The sequence below is a fragment of the Bufo gargarizans genome, chromosome 6 (assembly GCF_014858855.1).
Source record: "Bufo gargarizans isolate SCDJY-AF-19 chromosome 6, ASM1485885v1, whole genome shotgun sequence".
Taxonomy (NCBI): Eukaryota; Metazoa; Chordata; class Amphibia; order Anura; family Bufonidae; genus Bufo; species Bufo gargarizans.
The window spans coordinates 99,671,719-99,687,287 of NC_058085.1; the positions used below are offsets into that span (position 1 = coordinate 99,671,719).

The following is a 15,569-nucleotide window of genomic DNA, read 5'->3' on the forward strand; positions in this document are numbered from 1 at the left end:
TGTGGCTAAAGGACCTTTGGTGATGTCAGATCACATGCTCCATCACCATGGTGATGGACCATATGATTGGAGCATGTGATCTGACATCACCAAAGGTCATTCAGCCCACAGCTAAAGAACAGACCGGGATCTACACGATCATGGGGATAAGGTGAGTTAACTTTTTTATTTTTTTTAACCCTTCCAGCGCTGTTTTACTATGCATTCTGTATTCAGAATGCTATTATTTTCCCTTATAACCATGTTATAAGGGAAAATAATACAATCTTCAGAACATCAATCCCAAGCCCGAACTTCTGTGAAGAAGTTCGGGTTTGGGTACCAAACATGCGCGATTTTTCTCACGCGAGTGCAAAACGCATTACAATGTTTTGCACTCGCGTGGAAAAATCGCGGGTGTTTCCGCAACGCACCCGCACATTTTTCCGCAACGCCCGTGTGAAACCAGCCTTACACTACCTGATCGATACAACATCATACCTGATCGTATACACACACTGGATGTTTTAAACCACGTTGTTCAAAAAAAATCCAACTCTGCGTCAACTATGTAATTTTCCATGGGAGTTTTGCCATGGATCCCCCTCCGGCATGCCACAGTCTAGGTGTTAGTCCCCTTGAAACAACTTTTCCATCACCATTGTGGCCAGAAAGAGTCCCTGTGGGTTTTAAAATTCGCCTGCCTATAGAAGTCAATGGCGGTTCGCCCAGTTCGCACGTTCACGAACATTTGTAGAAATTCGCGTTCGCCGTTGGCGAACGGAAAATTTTATGTTTGCGACATCTCTAATGAGAAACGCACAGCAATTGCAGTTTTAAAAATGCTGTTTCTTTATACATTTGTAGAAGCGACAGGATTATGGTACAGTTCTCCCAGCTTTTTGGCTAAAATGGTTGTCTTATTGCACATTTTCAACATCTACCCAAAAGAAGATTAATATATTCCAACATAATTCCTTTATGGTTGTATAAATGCTTTTGTTAACACATATTTTAGTGAAATGAAATATATATGTATTTAACAACTAATGTGTCTGGCACCTTATATAAGCAGCTATGAAACCCCCAAAAATGCAACCCTATAACAAAAACCGCATAGGAAATATATGGGAGTCATACCATGGAAATCCGGGTTTTTATCCACCTGAGAGTTATTACGATTCCGGCACAGCTTTTGATACCTACCTCAATTTCGAGTATAAAAGGAGGAGGGCAAGGAGGGAACAGAGCAAGGTTACCACTGAGGAAGGGGCCACGTCCCCGAAATGGGCTACACCTTGCACCGGCATGCTGGCAGAGAGTCTCCCCTGGTTTTGATCTAAGTTCCTGGAACGAAAAACTCTGGCGACACTCAATTTTAACGAGCGCAGAATTTGCTGACGACACTGGACACAGAGTCAGCTGATATCCATTTCATCATAGATCACCGAGTCGGCATTCAGAAACGGGAAACGAGCAAGAGTAAGGTAACACTGAATGAGCAATCACAACTAGGTGGGACGCCACCTTGCTTACTGCATTGTACCTTCTAGTCTCTCCTGTTATACTGCAAAGACTGGTGACTTATATATGCACGTATAAAACTAGCCAGGAGTGGAATTGTAAAAACATAAGATATTTTGACCCGGAACGTGGGAAATTCATTTGAAGGAAAGACTTTGGCAGTTTTTCATAGGTGGTCTCAAACTAACGCCACATTCCCTGCTGCAGCTAAAAAGGAATATACGATTTGTACTTGCAGTTTATGCAGATGGACTTGAAATCATCATTGCCTTTCGCTACATTTGGTTGCTGCTATTGATACATTAGTTGCTGCTATTTGATACAATTGTGAGGGGTTCAGCCCGCACAACCTTGTATGCAGGTGCACATTGCTATGGCGAAATACATATACAAACGCAAAAACACAAATGCAATCGCACTCTGCAAACCAGCACTCTGCCCTGCCTTTATGCTGGATGTTGAATAAGGCATTGGTGTACATTTTGGCCAAAGTGTAATAAGCCACTCACCACGGCAAGGTCGCCTTGACATGGTGAGTGGCTTATTACGCTTTGGCCAAAATGTACACCAATGCCTTATTCAACATCCAGCATAAAGGCAGGGCAGAGTGCTGGTTTGCAGAGTGCGATTGCATTTCTGTTTTTGCGTTTGTATATGTATTTCGCCATAGCAATGTGCACCTGCATACAAGATTGTGCAGGCTGAACCCCCCACATTTTTTTCTTTGTAGTATATATTGGAGGCATGGCGATCTCCATGCAGTCATGCACACCTGACCCGTTAGTCTGCCCTGGAGGCTGGTTTTAAAGTCAGTATAAAACTGAGTCTGCTTATATAGCACCTACCAGTAGCCATTTGGCTCCAGGAGAAGTATATAGTGGGCTCAGCTTGCATGTTGGCACTTGCATCCCTGGATCCGATGAAAGGTGTAATGGCACCGGACGGGGTTAAAAGCAGAGTGTGCTTGGCGTGCATACTGTACCTGCGCTCCCTGGACTTTGTGTGGCTGTCGTGGCCCATAACAGGTAGGAACTAGTGTTAGGGACCACTCATGAAGGCGACCTTGACGTGGTGAGTGGCTTATTACGCTTTGGCCAAAATGTACACCAATGCCTTATTCAACATCCAGCATAAAGGCAGGGCAGAGTGCTGGTTTGCAGAGTGCGATTGCATTTGTGTTTTTGTATTTGATACAATTGTTACTGCTATGTTACCTATGATAGATTGTTGCTACTGATATATTATTACATCACCTACTTATTGCTATATATCATTAGGCTACTGTCATTTTATGCTGCTATTTTATGTGATTTTATATAATTGATTGTATTTTATTTAATAAATATCTCGCTTGTTGGCTACATATATAGAGTGCCTGGTCTACTTTTACAAATTTTCTTATTACCCCTTTGTGGCTGGGTGGGCCACTTAGACCATGAGCACCTGTTCCACATTGTCCAGCTGGAGTGATCCACAGATATTCTTCTTTTTAAAAGTGCTATCTTGCCTATTTTTTTTGTATACTGCAATCGTTTTCCCACCAGGTTATATGATGTTGAGAAATCTGAATAGAATTTTGTTTGTGTTCCTATGGGGATTGAAAATGGAGAGAGCCAAGAGGGAAGTATTAGTTAAAAGGATAAGTAAAGGAGGTTTGGAGTTTCCAAATTTGGAGGTATATTTTGGAGTTAATATTATTTTGTTTTTACTAAAGATAGTTAAGATAGAGACAAAATACTTATGTATGTATAGATATATTTTTGGAACCTACTTGATACAGTTGAAGTGGTGTGTGAGGGATTTGAGATGTCCAATTTTGTTTGGGGTGCCAGTATGGTATATCTGGGTGTATACGTTTTGGTCAAGTATGAATTATGTGGAGTAGATGTGAGAATGTTGCATAATAAAAGTTTGGTATACAGGATGATAGAGTGTAAAGAGATGGAGTGTGGAATAAATATGGTATGGGGTTCTGATATAGAGAAGGTATGGAAGAAAGTTAGGATGGATGGGTTAACGAATAGACACAGTGAAGTGGTTTGGGAGCGTTTACATGGGGTGTTACCAGTAAGAGTTTCAGAGGAATCGTGGATTAGTAAGTGATGTATGTATGTCCTAGGGAGGGTTGTTGTGGAAGTGAGAGTATTGTACATCTATTCTGAAATTGTAAGTTTGCGAGGGAGTTGATTAGAAGAGTGGGACCATTATGTAAAGAAATAACTGGGATCAGTTTGTTGTCCTTTGAATTATTTATGTTTGGTTTAGGTATGAGTTATGGGGTGAAGGAGAGAGTGTTGTGGTTGTTGGCTTGTATAAAAGAAGTATTGTGGGATGTAAGAAATATATATGTGTTTAAAATGAAAGAATTAACAATTAGAGATAGTGTATGAATGGTATTAGGGAAGTTATATGTGTGTGTTATCTGTGGGATAAAAAAAGGAAAGAGGAGGTTGATGCAGAAGGGATAGGGAAAGTGAGGAAGTGGATTAATGTAGTAGATTGTTACTCTTGATTTGTATTATTTGTATTCTTTGTAAGTATGTTGGAAAGTAAGAAAAATTTTTGTTCCCAGATGATGCTGACTGTATCTGTTTCATGGATAGATTGGTGGCTTGCACATACCCGACTTTTGGCATATAGCCTTTGTGTGGTTGTCTATTGCATGTCATAGGTAATGGGAGTCCAAGATGCATCCAGCCATCCTCCTAATGCTGTTTTCAAACCATTTTGATGGGGTTTACATCAATTTCTAACCTTTTTTTGTGAACCAGACACCCTCTCTTCTTCAGAGGAAGGGGTGCCTGGTTTAAAGCTCAGGTCTCCCATTGACTTTCATTGTGTTCAATTGTACTCGAGCACGCGCAGTATTCGGCCGAACACTGCGATGTGCCAAGCATAGCGATGCTCGAGCCGAACAGCAGTTCAGCCGAGCATGCTCGCTCAACCCTATTAAAAATAAAAAATATATAGATGTCACAAGGCAAATTAATTTTTTATCACTTATTTAACATATTAATATACATCCAAATCAAATAGTTCATGTTCATATATGTAATCACTCAAGGATATTATCCGAAAAATCTGGAGTGGATTATTACTTTTATATATGAACATGTCAATATATAACCATAGTATTTATAAGCATAAGATAAATACTATGGTTATATACCTGTATTAACATGTTCAAATATGGAAGTAATATTCCACTCCAGATTTTTCGGGTGATATCCTTGAGTGATCCCCTATACTTTCATACTATAAATAGTAAAGCTCAAAAAAGCTTGTCAAGTCCAGCTCAGGTGTACACGATGAAAACTTTATTCCAACGGCTATTAAAAACTTGTGGTACACATAGATCTATTACGCGTTTCAGACAATTATCAATCTAGGTCCTTCATCATGACATAAAAATACAACTCAAATGGTTGCACTTCAAATACCCTCCCCACACCTGACAAGTAATCAGAAAATCATGTGGTTCGGTTACTTAAGGTGCAATTGAAAATACAGTTGCAGTGTATCTCAAACTTACATATTGATTAAAAGTATATATTAAATAATACAATACTCAATGTTATTCATCAATTTATTAATCACAAGAACATACCGTATTTTTCGCCCTATAAGACGCACCGGCCCATAAGACGCACCTAGGTTTTTGGGGAGGAAAATAAGAAAAAAAAATTTTTTAACCAAAAGGTGTGCTGTGGGTTTGGAACTAATGGTGGTCTGTGGATGGCACTATTACTGGGGATCTGTGGATGACTGACACTGTTATGGGGGGGATCTGTGGATGACGGACACTGTTATGGGGGGGATCTGTGGATGACGGACACTGTTATAGGGGGGATCTGTGGATGACGGACACTGTTATAGGGGGGATCTGTGGATGACGGACACTGTTATAGGGGGGATCTGTGGATGACGGACACTGTTATGGGGGGATCTGTGGATGACGGACACTGTTATGGGGGGGATCTGTGGATGACGGACACTGTTATAGGGGGGATCTGTGGATGACGGACACTGTTATAGGGGGGAATCTGTGGATGACGGACACTGTTATAGGGGGGAATCTGTGGATGACGGACACTGTTATAGGGGGGAATCTGTGGATGACGGACACTGTTATGGGGGGATCTGTGGATGACGGACACTGTTATGGGGGGATCTGTGGATGACGGACACTGTTATGGGGGGATCTGTGGATGACGGACACTGTTATGGGGGGATCTGTGGATGACGGACACTGTTATGGGGGGATCTGTGGATGACGGACACTGTTATGGGGGGATCTGTGGATGACGGACACTGTTATGGGGGGATCTGTGGCTTGCACTGTTACAGGGGGGGGGTCTGTGGCTGACACTGTTACAGGGGGGATCCGTGGATGGCACTGTTATGGGCTGGGGGGGGGGTCTGTGGGTGGCACTGTTATATATGTGCCATCCACAGACCCCCCAGCCCATAACAGTGCCATGCACAGACCCCCCCAGCCCATAGCAGTGCCATTCACAGATCCCCCCCCTGTAACAGTGCCATCCACAGATCGCAATCTGAACTGTCGATCCCCCCCCCCCCCCGCCCGTCGCCGCCGCACAAAATATAAGTTGTCATATTGAATTAATATTTATTAAACATGCCCCCCAACTCCTATTACTACCGTTCATCCTAATCGCTGCTGTAGAAATCAGACCAGCAGGACGGCCGGCCGGCGCGTCTCACTGACGTCACTTGCCTGCGCCGCCTACCGTATTTTTCGCCCTATAAGACGCACCGGCCCATAAGACGCACCTAGGTTTTTGGGGAGGAAAATAAGAAAAAAAAATTTTTTAACCAAAAGGTGTGCTGTGGGTTTGGAACTAATGGTGGTCTGTGGATGGCACTATTACTGGGGATCTGTGGATGACTGACACTGTTATGGGGGGGATCTGTGGATGACGGACACTGTTATGGGGGGGATCTGTGGATGACGGACACTGTTATAGGGGGGATCTGTGGATGACGGACACTGTTATAGGGGGGATCTGTGGATGACGGACACTGTTATAGGGGGGATCTGTGGATGACGGACACTGTTATGGGGGGGATCTGTGGATGACGGACACTGTTATGGGGGGGATCTGTGGATGACGGACACTGTTATAGGGGGGATCTGTGGATGACGGACACTGTTATAGGGGGGAATCTGTGGATGACGGACACTGTTATAGGGGGGAATCTGTGGATGACGGACACTGTTATAGGGGGGAATCTGTGGATGACGGACACTGTTATGGGGGGATCTGTGGATGACGGACACTGTTATGGGGGGATCTGTGGATGACGGACACTGTTATGGGGGGATCTGTGGATGACGGACACTGTTATGGGGGGATCTGTGGATGACGGACACTGTTATGGGGGGATCTGTGGATGACGGACACTGTTATGGGGGGATCTGTGGATGACGGACACTGTTATGGGGGGGATCTGTGGCTTGCACTGTTACAGGGGGGGGGTCTGTGGCTGACACTGTTACAGGGGGGATCCGTGGATGGCACTGTTATGGGCTGGGGGGGGGGTCTGTGGGTGGCACTGTTATATATGTGCCATCCACAGACCCCCCAGCCCATAACAGTGCCATGCACAGACCCCCCCAGCCCATAGCAGTGCCATTCACAGATCCCCCCCCTGTAACAGTGCCATCCACAGATCGCAATCTGAACTGTCGATCCCCCCCCCCCCCCCGCCCGTCGCCGCCGCACAAAATATAAGTTGTCATATTGAATTAATATTTATTAAACATGCCCCCCAACTCCTATTACTACCGTTCATCCTAATCGCTGCTGTAGAAATCAGACCAGCAGGACGGCCGGCCGGCGCGTCTCACTGACGTCACTTGCCTGCGCCGCCTACTTCATTCATAAAGTAGGCGGCGCAGGCACGTGACACGAGTTACGCTGCCGCCCGCCCGACTGGCCTGAATTCTACAGCAGCGATTAGGAGGGAAGGTAGTAATAGCAGTTGGGGGACATGTTTAATAACTATTACTTCAATATGATTTCTTATATTAGTATACCAGAGCGGCGGGGCGGTGCTATACTACACTGACTGCACCGCCCCGCCGCTATTGCCGGCCCCCAGCTCCTCACAGTCCCTCCCCGCTCACTGATACATCGCTGGCAGCGATGTAAAACTCCACGCATTCGCCCCATAAGACGCAGGGGCATTTCTCCCCCATTTTGGGGGAAGAAAAAGTGCGTCTTATGGGGCGAAAAATACGGTACATAATGACGGGCTGACAGGCTAATGGTTTTGATCATGAGGAGGGCGCCCTGTACCTTAGTATTGTAATATAAGGTCATGTCTTTTATTTAACCCTTCAGGATAGCGTGTGGCTAACTGGAACATCCAGTACGCCTAACGATTCAACAATTTCCTCCTATGATCTCCTCCTCTTTTTGGGACCATTAGGGCTGTTTCACACGAGCGGATGCCGTGCGTGACATCCGCTCCGTGAATGACAGCCAAGACCCGATGCAGACTGCAAAGGCACGGAGTATTAACATGACTGATAATGCTCTGTGCCTCTCTGTGACCTCTTTACTACGAAATCACAGTGACAACTTTATCTCACTGTGATTTCATAGTAAAGAGATCACAGAGAGGCACAGAGCATTATCAGTCATGTTAATATTCCGTGCCTCTGCAGTCTGCATCGGGTCTTGGCTGTCATTCACGGAGCGGATGTCACGCTCGGCATCCGCTCGTGTGAAACAGCCCTTATTCTCTCAATGCCCTGTACCCTCAAACCCGACTTATCCCCACTATGATGAACCGCAAAGTGCAAACTGACCGCAGGCTTTTATGGTGGGGCACATCAGAGATGTGTTTGCGGACTCTTGTTTTTATTTGATTGGATGTACATCCCACATATTGCATATGGCAATTCATGCATGTAATCAGGTACACAGCATTTTTTGTGTTGCAATTGGTTTTGATCTCAAATTCTTTACCATTAGCAGTGGATTTTAATAAATAGTAAAGACATTGAAATAATCCATATCTACATACCTGGTATACCACTTGTGCGCAACAGTCCTATTACCTGTTTCAGTGGTCCACAAAGCACCTAGATTATCTAGGAGGTTGCATACCCTCCACCCCTTATACAAGAACCTATTTAATACTAAGTACCCAGTTCAGTTATTCTCTGATACTAGTCTGATGTCTTGGTAGTTCCCCAAAACTATTTTCTGGCCAAGCAGGGAGATTTATCAAACTGGTCTACAGTAGAACTGGCTTAGTTGCCCAAAGCAACCAGATTACACCATTCATTTTCCAAAGGAACTGTGAGTAATGAAAGGTGGAATCTGATTGGTTGCTATGGGCAACTAAGCCAGTTCTGCTTTAAACCAGCTTGATAAATCTCACCATATCGTTTTTCACTCTCCCTATCAATATATTGGTTTTTATTTGGAAGGTAGGACAACCCTATATTCCACATGGCACCTTGACAGCTCACAGGTAAGATGGAGAGCTAGATATCCTAAACTCTCACACTATTACAAAGCATCCACTGTAATACAGCTTTCCTTGTTTCTGACATTTCCCTTTGAGTTTACCAAGAAACTCTTAACATATCCCTTTTATCCACCAACTCCTTCTTGTGGGTCCCTACAGCACTTCCGCCATCCTGTAGATCAATAATTTCCTTTTTATCCCCATAAATTAAAAGAATAAGTGGTAAAATACTCTGTAATATATCTTTTTTTTGTAAAAAAAAAAAAAAAAAAAGCCTCTTTTTCTACTTCTCAAACTCCACTCCTCCTCCCCCAACTTCCTACAGGAACGCTTGCTCACAATTTACTGGCAAAATCTGCTTTCAGAGAGGCAGAGATGAAGATGGATTGCAAGCTGCTCTCTGAGAGCAGTTTATAAATGTAAGGGAAGAAGGAGGAGAGAGCAGAGTGAGAGAGAGATACACATAAATGCTGCAGTTGCTTCTAGTAAATTTTCTATCTCATCCCAGTGCTGGCTCATGGTGTCCTTTAAGTTGCTTCTCTGGAATACAGAGAAAGCTTTGGGCAGAATCCTATTTCTGTATATGTGCAGTGTATAGGAGACATCATAGCAGCTAATCCACATACTGAGCTCAGGGACAACGGAGAAAGATGGATCCTACAAAGAGGGGAAAGTAAAACTTCAGGATACAGTCATACAATGGTCATATAAGCTGTTATTTTCATGTACAAACACATCTTAGGGTGGGTTTACATGACATTTTTGTCGTCCTTTTAACCTATACGTTGGAAAGTAAAAGAGTCCAGAAAAAACGTATGTTTTAATTTACAATGGAACTCTATGGTGAACAGATACCACTGTATGGCATCAGTCTGAGACATTTGTTAACGTGTATCTTTTTTGTATCCATATCGCTTCCTTTGCTGGCTTGATTCCTTTTTCCATCACATTATACATTGAGTGTTTCCATGGTTACAACAACCCTGCAATCCATCAGCAGTGGTCGCAAATTTATAAATAAATGTAAACATATTGACTCAAATTTATCACTAACATGAAGTACAATATGTCACAAGAAAACAATCTCAAAATGACTTGGATAAGTAAAAGTATTCCAGAGTTCTTAGCATATATATGGACACGTCAAATATGCCAAAATCGGCCTGGGATTTAAGGTGAAAAGTGGCCCTCTCTGGAAAAGTGGCACACTAATTTCAGCAGCCTGTACCTTGTGTGTTAAAGTGCAATCGTTTTTGAGAATTTAAATTTTAATCTTTGCTATGCACATCCAGCAAGGAGTCCTATGATATTCATGATGCACATACTTACCCCACCCTCCAGCTTCCGTTTAAGAAATGACTCCCTATTGCTATACAAAGGGAAACATCTATCAATTAGTCAGTGCCTGGAGGACTGGGGGGGGGGGGGGGCAGAGAAAGTACCTTCAAATCTGTTGCACTTTAACATATAAGTGATAAACCACAGAAATCAGCATCCAGATAGGGCAGCATAACGAACCTGATAGGGTTCCCTTTAAATCTTTCTGGGGTAAATGGTAAAAAACTAAAATTCCACCATTTTTCTTTTTTCTTTAAACTTACAATACATATAAAGAGGTTGGCTTTATTCTACGTTAGTACAATTAGATTGATAGCAAATATGTATAACTTACATATGACTTTTTAGTAACTATTATTTATAAATATATTGTTTTTAGTTACCAGCTTGTTCTGTACATGGAGATTGTTTGGTTTGTTCTTTTTATAAAAAAATTCAACTTAAACCTGACCCTAAATGTAAGGGTCATAGAATGGGGACACTGTCAGGAATTTATCGAGCCACGGTTGTTGAAGGAGGATTGCAATGCTAACCAGCTAAGCTCTGGCTGGTCAACCTATGTATGAGCCAGCCAGTCCCAGAGACAGGCGAGCAATTTAAGTCTTCTGTTGACTGTTTCTTTTGCCTGTGATTTTGTGTTGGCTCCTGCTACATTTCTGTTAAACCCTTGACTAATGGTTAGGTTTTAAGTGTATCTCTTGGCTTAGAGTCCTCTGTTTGTGTCTGATTTAACCCCTTGTCTGCTGTTTTGGCTTCTATAGTGTCTCCTGGCTCAGGCTCTTGCTTGTTTTACACTCCTGCTACTCTTTGGCATTTGATGGGTCTGCTACCTATGAGTTTGCACCTGCCACCTTTCTCTGCAGATGTAATAGGGGTCTCCAGCAGGCAAGTCCAATCAGCTCTGATAAACACCTAGATGTAGGAAAATAGGTAGCAGAGTTTGCTGGCAGTGGTCTTAAACGATAACTCTGTATTCTTCCTCACCTTTGTTTCCTTACACAGATGTTACAATGCCATAGAGACAAACAACAGCAGCAAATTTGTCAGGTAGATCGTGCATATCTGGACTTCTCTGTATAGTTTATTACTATTGCATTACACATCATTAACCATAAATGTATTCTATTGAATGTAAAGAATTAGTTTATCGCTAATTGCACAAAAGTTTTTTTGTTTTCTATGACCTGTATAACTTTTGATGAACTCTCTCCACCTAGGATACACTGCAAATCAATGGCTTGAACTTAACATCATGTCTACAATGAACCAAACAAGAGTGACAGAATTCATTCTGTTGGGTTTCGGAAACCTTCATGTATTCAATATTGTATTCTTTATACTTTTCTTGGTCATCTTTCTTTTTACAGTTGTAGAAAACCTTATGCTTATTGTGCTTGTTTCAGTCAACACCAAGCTTCAGTGCCCCATGTATTACTTCCTTTGTCATCTTTCCTTTTCTGACCTTGTGATTTCCTCAAACATTGTTCCTAACATGCTCGTAGCCATTTTGTATGGAGGGAAGAAGATGAGTTATGTTGGCTGTATCACACAATTATACTTATACAGTGGTACAACTATTACTGAATGTTTTCTTCTTTCTGCAATGTCTTATGATCGATACTTGGCCATCTGCAACCCCCTAAGATACTGTACTATCATGGACTTTAGGCACAACACCTGTCTGTCACTATGGCCATGGTTGTTGGGTCTTACTCTTAATCTTTCAGGACTCTTTCCTATATCAAACTTTGATTTTTGTTATGACAATATCATTGACCATGTCTACTGTGACCTTTCTCCTCTTCAGAAGCTTTCTTGCTCAGACACTTCTCTAGTAGAACTAGAAATCTTTCTGTTTTCTATTCCACTATTTATCCTTCCTTGTGGTTATAACATTGTGACCTATGTGTATATCTTCCTCACCATAGTTAGGATACCATCTACAACTGGCAAACAAAAAACCTTCTCTACCTGCAGTTCTCATCTTATTGTTGTGGTCACATTTTATGGGACACTAATAGCAAAATACATGATCCCATCTGTAGGACATTCCTCACTCATTAATAAAATTGTTTCCCTATTACATGCTTTATTTACCCCCTTGATTAATCCCATAATATATAGCCTCCGAAACCAGGACATAAAGATGGCATTTATAAAAATGTTTGCTCAATAACAAAACCACATACAGATTTTAACAACCTCATCTGCTTGCGTTACAATTTATGAATTAAAAGAAGTTATACTTGAACTTTTCCCATAAATATCAATAAATATCAATCTGCTCAGTTCATTCTTCTCTATAACATATTGCAGTTTCAATGTAACTGATTCCATATTGTTTTCCAATAAAGACTACCGTATTGCTCATTGTTAAATAGTTGCTCATAGGCCACAATTAAAGATTTTATTTATTTTATTTACATGCATTGAAAAAATACTTATATCTTCAGATATTCTAGGAATAATGTTAGTATAGCACCACCTGTTGTTTATATTAAAGAGTCTTTCTCTGTGTCCACTTCAGCAAATGTCCAGAGGTGGACATTCTTGCCTCTCTCTGCTCCTTCGTGTATGCAGACAGATCCCTGGTGTGGTGAGCCGGCTGCCTGTAAAACTGCACCATCTGTTCTGCTTCTCAGAGGAGATACTGAGCAAGTGATATGATATTGTTACTGTAATTGCTGAGGTGGACACAGAAGGGCTGTTTAATAGAAACAGTAGGTGGTGCTGTTCTAATGTAAATCTAGGATTAGCTAGGGGCAGAAGCATTTTTTAAATAAATGTAAATACAGAAAATGCTTCTAATTATTGGCTGGATTTAACTCTAAACAATATTTTTTGAGGGATAACCCCTTTATCTCACTATTTCCTAAATCAGACAACAGTATACCCATTAGCCAACTGTATATTGAAGTAAACTAATGCTGGTACTGGGCTGTCTGCTGAAACCGCATTTTACTAATGCAACTATATTAGGACACAGAGCTGTTAGAAAGAGTGGCTCCTCGTCTGGTGGACTCCATGTGACCATGTATCATCACATATTTATTTAATTGAGCAGATTTTAAGTTCAACTGGATTCCTTAATGGGGTTGTCTCATGAAAAATATTCTACAGTTTTCAAACCAGCACCTGAATCTGCATACTTTTGTAACTCCATGTAATAAAAAATGTATTATAGCTACTGAGTTATTCAATGAAATCAGTCTCCTGCTGTTTGCGGAAGCATGTACTCAGTTTAATCCTTCAAATGCCACCAGTTGCAGCAGAAAAGACACACTGCGGAGAAAGGACACGTCTCATAGCTGAAAGCTAGAATTAAATCTAGCAGAACAAATGGACAAATTAATGGGGAGATCTCTGGATCCATGTGAGGTACAGGGTTGGTTCTAGCTTTGTTAGAAAGAGGTTGTCATGTATAAGATTATGTATGATTTTCATTTTTTACATTATTCATGGGATAACCTCTTTAAAACCAATATACACAGGCCAATTATCGGAGGCTCATGCACTTATTCAAATGTTCACTCCCAATCACTGCTGTTTATTTGCTGATTGGAGAAACATCACTTAAGGCCAGCGAGTGGCTGCAGTGGTGCATGTGATCATGGATGGGATGAGATCCTCAATGTTAGATCAGAGTGAACCATGCTCGATACCATCTCACTGTCTCTGGTGGGTATGACCAACACACTACTCACCCACTCCCCAGCTCTTGCAATCCGGCGGCCTGCTGGTCTTCCTCTCCTCCTTCCTGGCTGCCGGTTGCATCCTGCTTCTTGATGGCAAGACCTGTCATTAGGCCCTGCCTTAAAAATGGGTTCTAGTCCATTAGTGTCCTGCAAAGGTTTCCTGCTCTATGTCTGTCTACTCATGTACTGATGTTTGCCTGTTTTCTGTATTTTTCACTTCGCTGCCTGACCTGCCCTCTGTCTGACCCTTGACCTCTGTTCTGACCCTAAGCTGCTTGCCTGACCTCAGATTGTTTATTGGATTGCACATACTCTGACTATCCTGAACTTGGCTTGTCCTTGACTATGGTTTTGCTTTATCCCTCTATGCTCCCCATCATTATCTATTGACCTCCATGGGCCAGCAGTCACTTGAACAGAGACTTATCCAAGAGGCAGCAGCAGCCTTGTGTTTCCCTTGCAGAGAAGTCCCTGTATATGGGTGAACAGATCAATACCAAGGGGCCACTTAAGAGTAGCCCCAACACATCAGACATATCATCAGTAAAGTTCCTTAGGTTATATTTAAATCAGCCTCTAAGAAGTCCCTGCTCCAAATGAGGTTATCTAGAAATCTTCTCATCTCCTGAGTCACTTCTTTCTGTCTAGCTAAAACTTGCTGTCTCTAGGCCTGATAATCAAAATAAAGCTTCATCTCAGGAAAAGAACCGAAGTCTGCCGTCATTCATCATCATTATTTTCAAAAACACCTGAAAGGAAGTAGGGGGAGGGCTTGCACTGATTGGCTCACAGGCTGACAGACAGCCTGGATGAGCCAATTAGTGGGACAGTAAGCAGGGAGGTGCCCTAACAAAACTAGCAGAATGTCATTCTGTGTTGGGCTGTGAATGAGGATGCATGGGAGTAGCAGTCTCTGACAGAAAATGATCTTTGAGACAGTGCACAGTCACAATCATGCTTCTATTCTAGTGTCAGGTACAGTGAAGGGAAAGACTAAAAAGAAGAGGAATTGTGTATAATAGGAAATTTGAGCAGAGAAATCTTTCAGTGCCTTCTAGCTGCAGTTACTGCCATATAATACAGCTGTAGCTGCTGCTGCTGAACCTCAACAGCAGCCACCTGCAAGAACATTTCTTTTTTTTCTTATTTGAACCGAAACACAGCTTTTTTTTTTTTTTAAACGGACGTTTCTACATAGGCTTTTTGCCAGTGTATTGCCAGTACAACATCCCACTAGGATTCTGCTGCAGAGCAATTATTGTAAATAGTTTTTACAGTACATCATAACTGTTAGTATTAAACGCGTTGTATTACAGCAAAAGCATTTTACAGCAACAACACCATGCATGTTTTACAATTCAGAGATTACTGTTTTAAATCTCTGTGTGAACACACATCAAACAGTAGGCCCAACTTTTTTACAGAACATCTCCAGACAGATAATGTGTTGGTGTGTGTGAGAGGACATAATCACAATATTTGTGCAACATGTGTTATACAATACAGAGAGTACAGTTTTAAATCTCT

At 42.0% G+C, this 15,569-nt stretch overlaps 1 protein-coding gene across 1 annotated transcript; it reads left to right on the forward strand.

Annotated features, from left to right (window-relative positions):
* Positions 1-11,599: 11,599 nt before the first annotated feature.
* LOC122941990 (olfactory receptor 11L1-like) lies at positions 11,600-12,523 on the forward strand. Its single transcript, XM_044299487.1, has one exon. It carries the CDS (start codon positions 11,600-11,602, stop codon positions 12,521-12,523), a length of 924 nt encoding a protein of 307 aa, XP_044155422.1.
* The last annotated feature ends 3,046 nt before the right edge of the window (positions 12,524-15,569 follow it).

Bases quoted from the DNA above. Each gene is read 5' to 3' on its own strand.
- LOC122941990 (XM_044299487.1), top strand. From the start codon at position 11,600: ATGTCTACAATGAACCAAACAAGAGTGACAGAATTCATTCTGTTGGGT.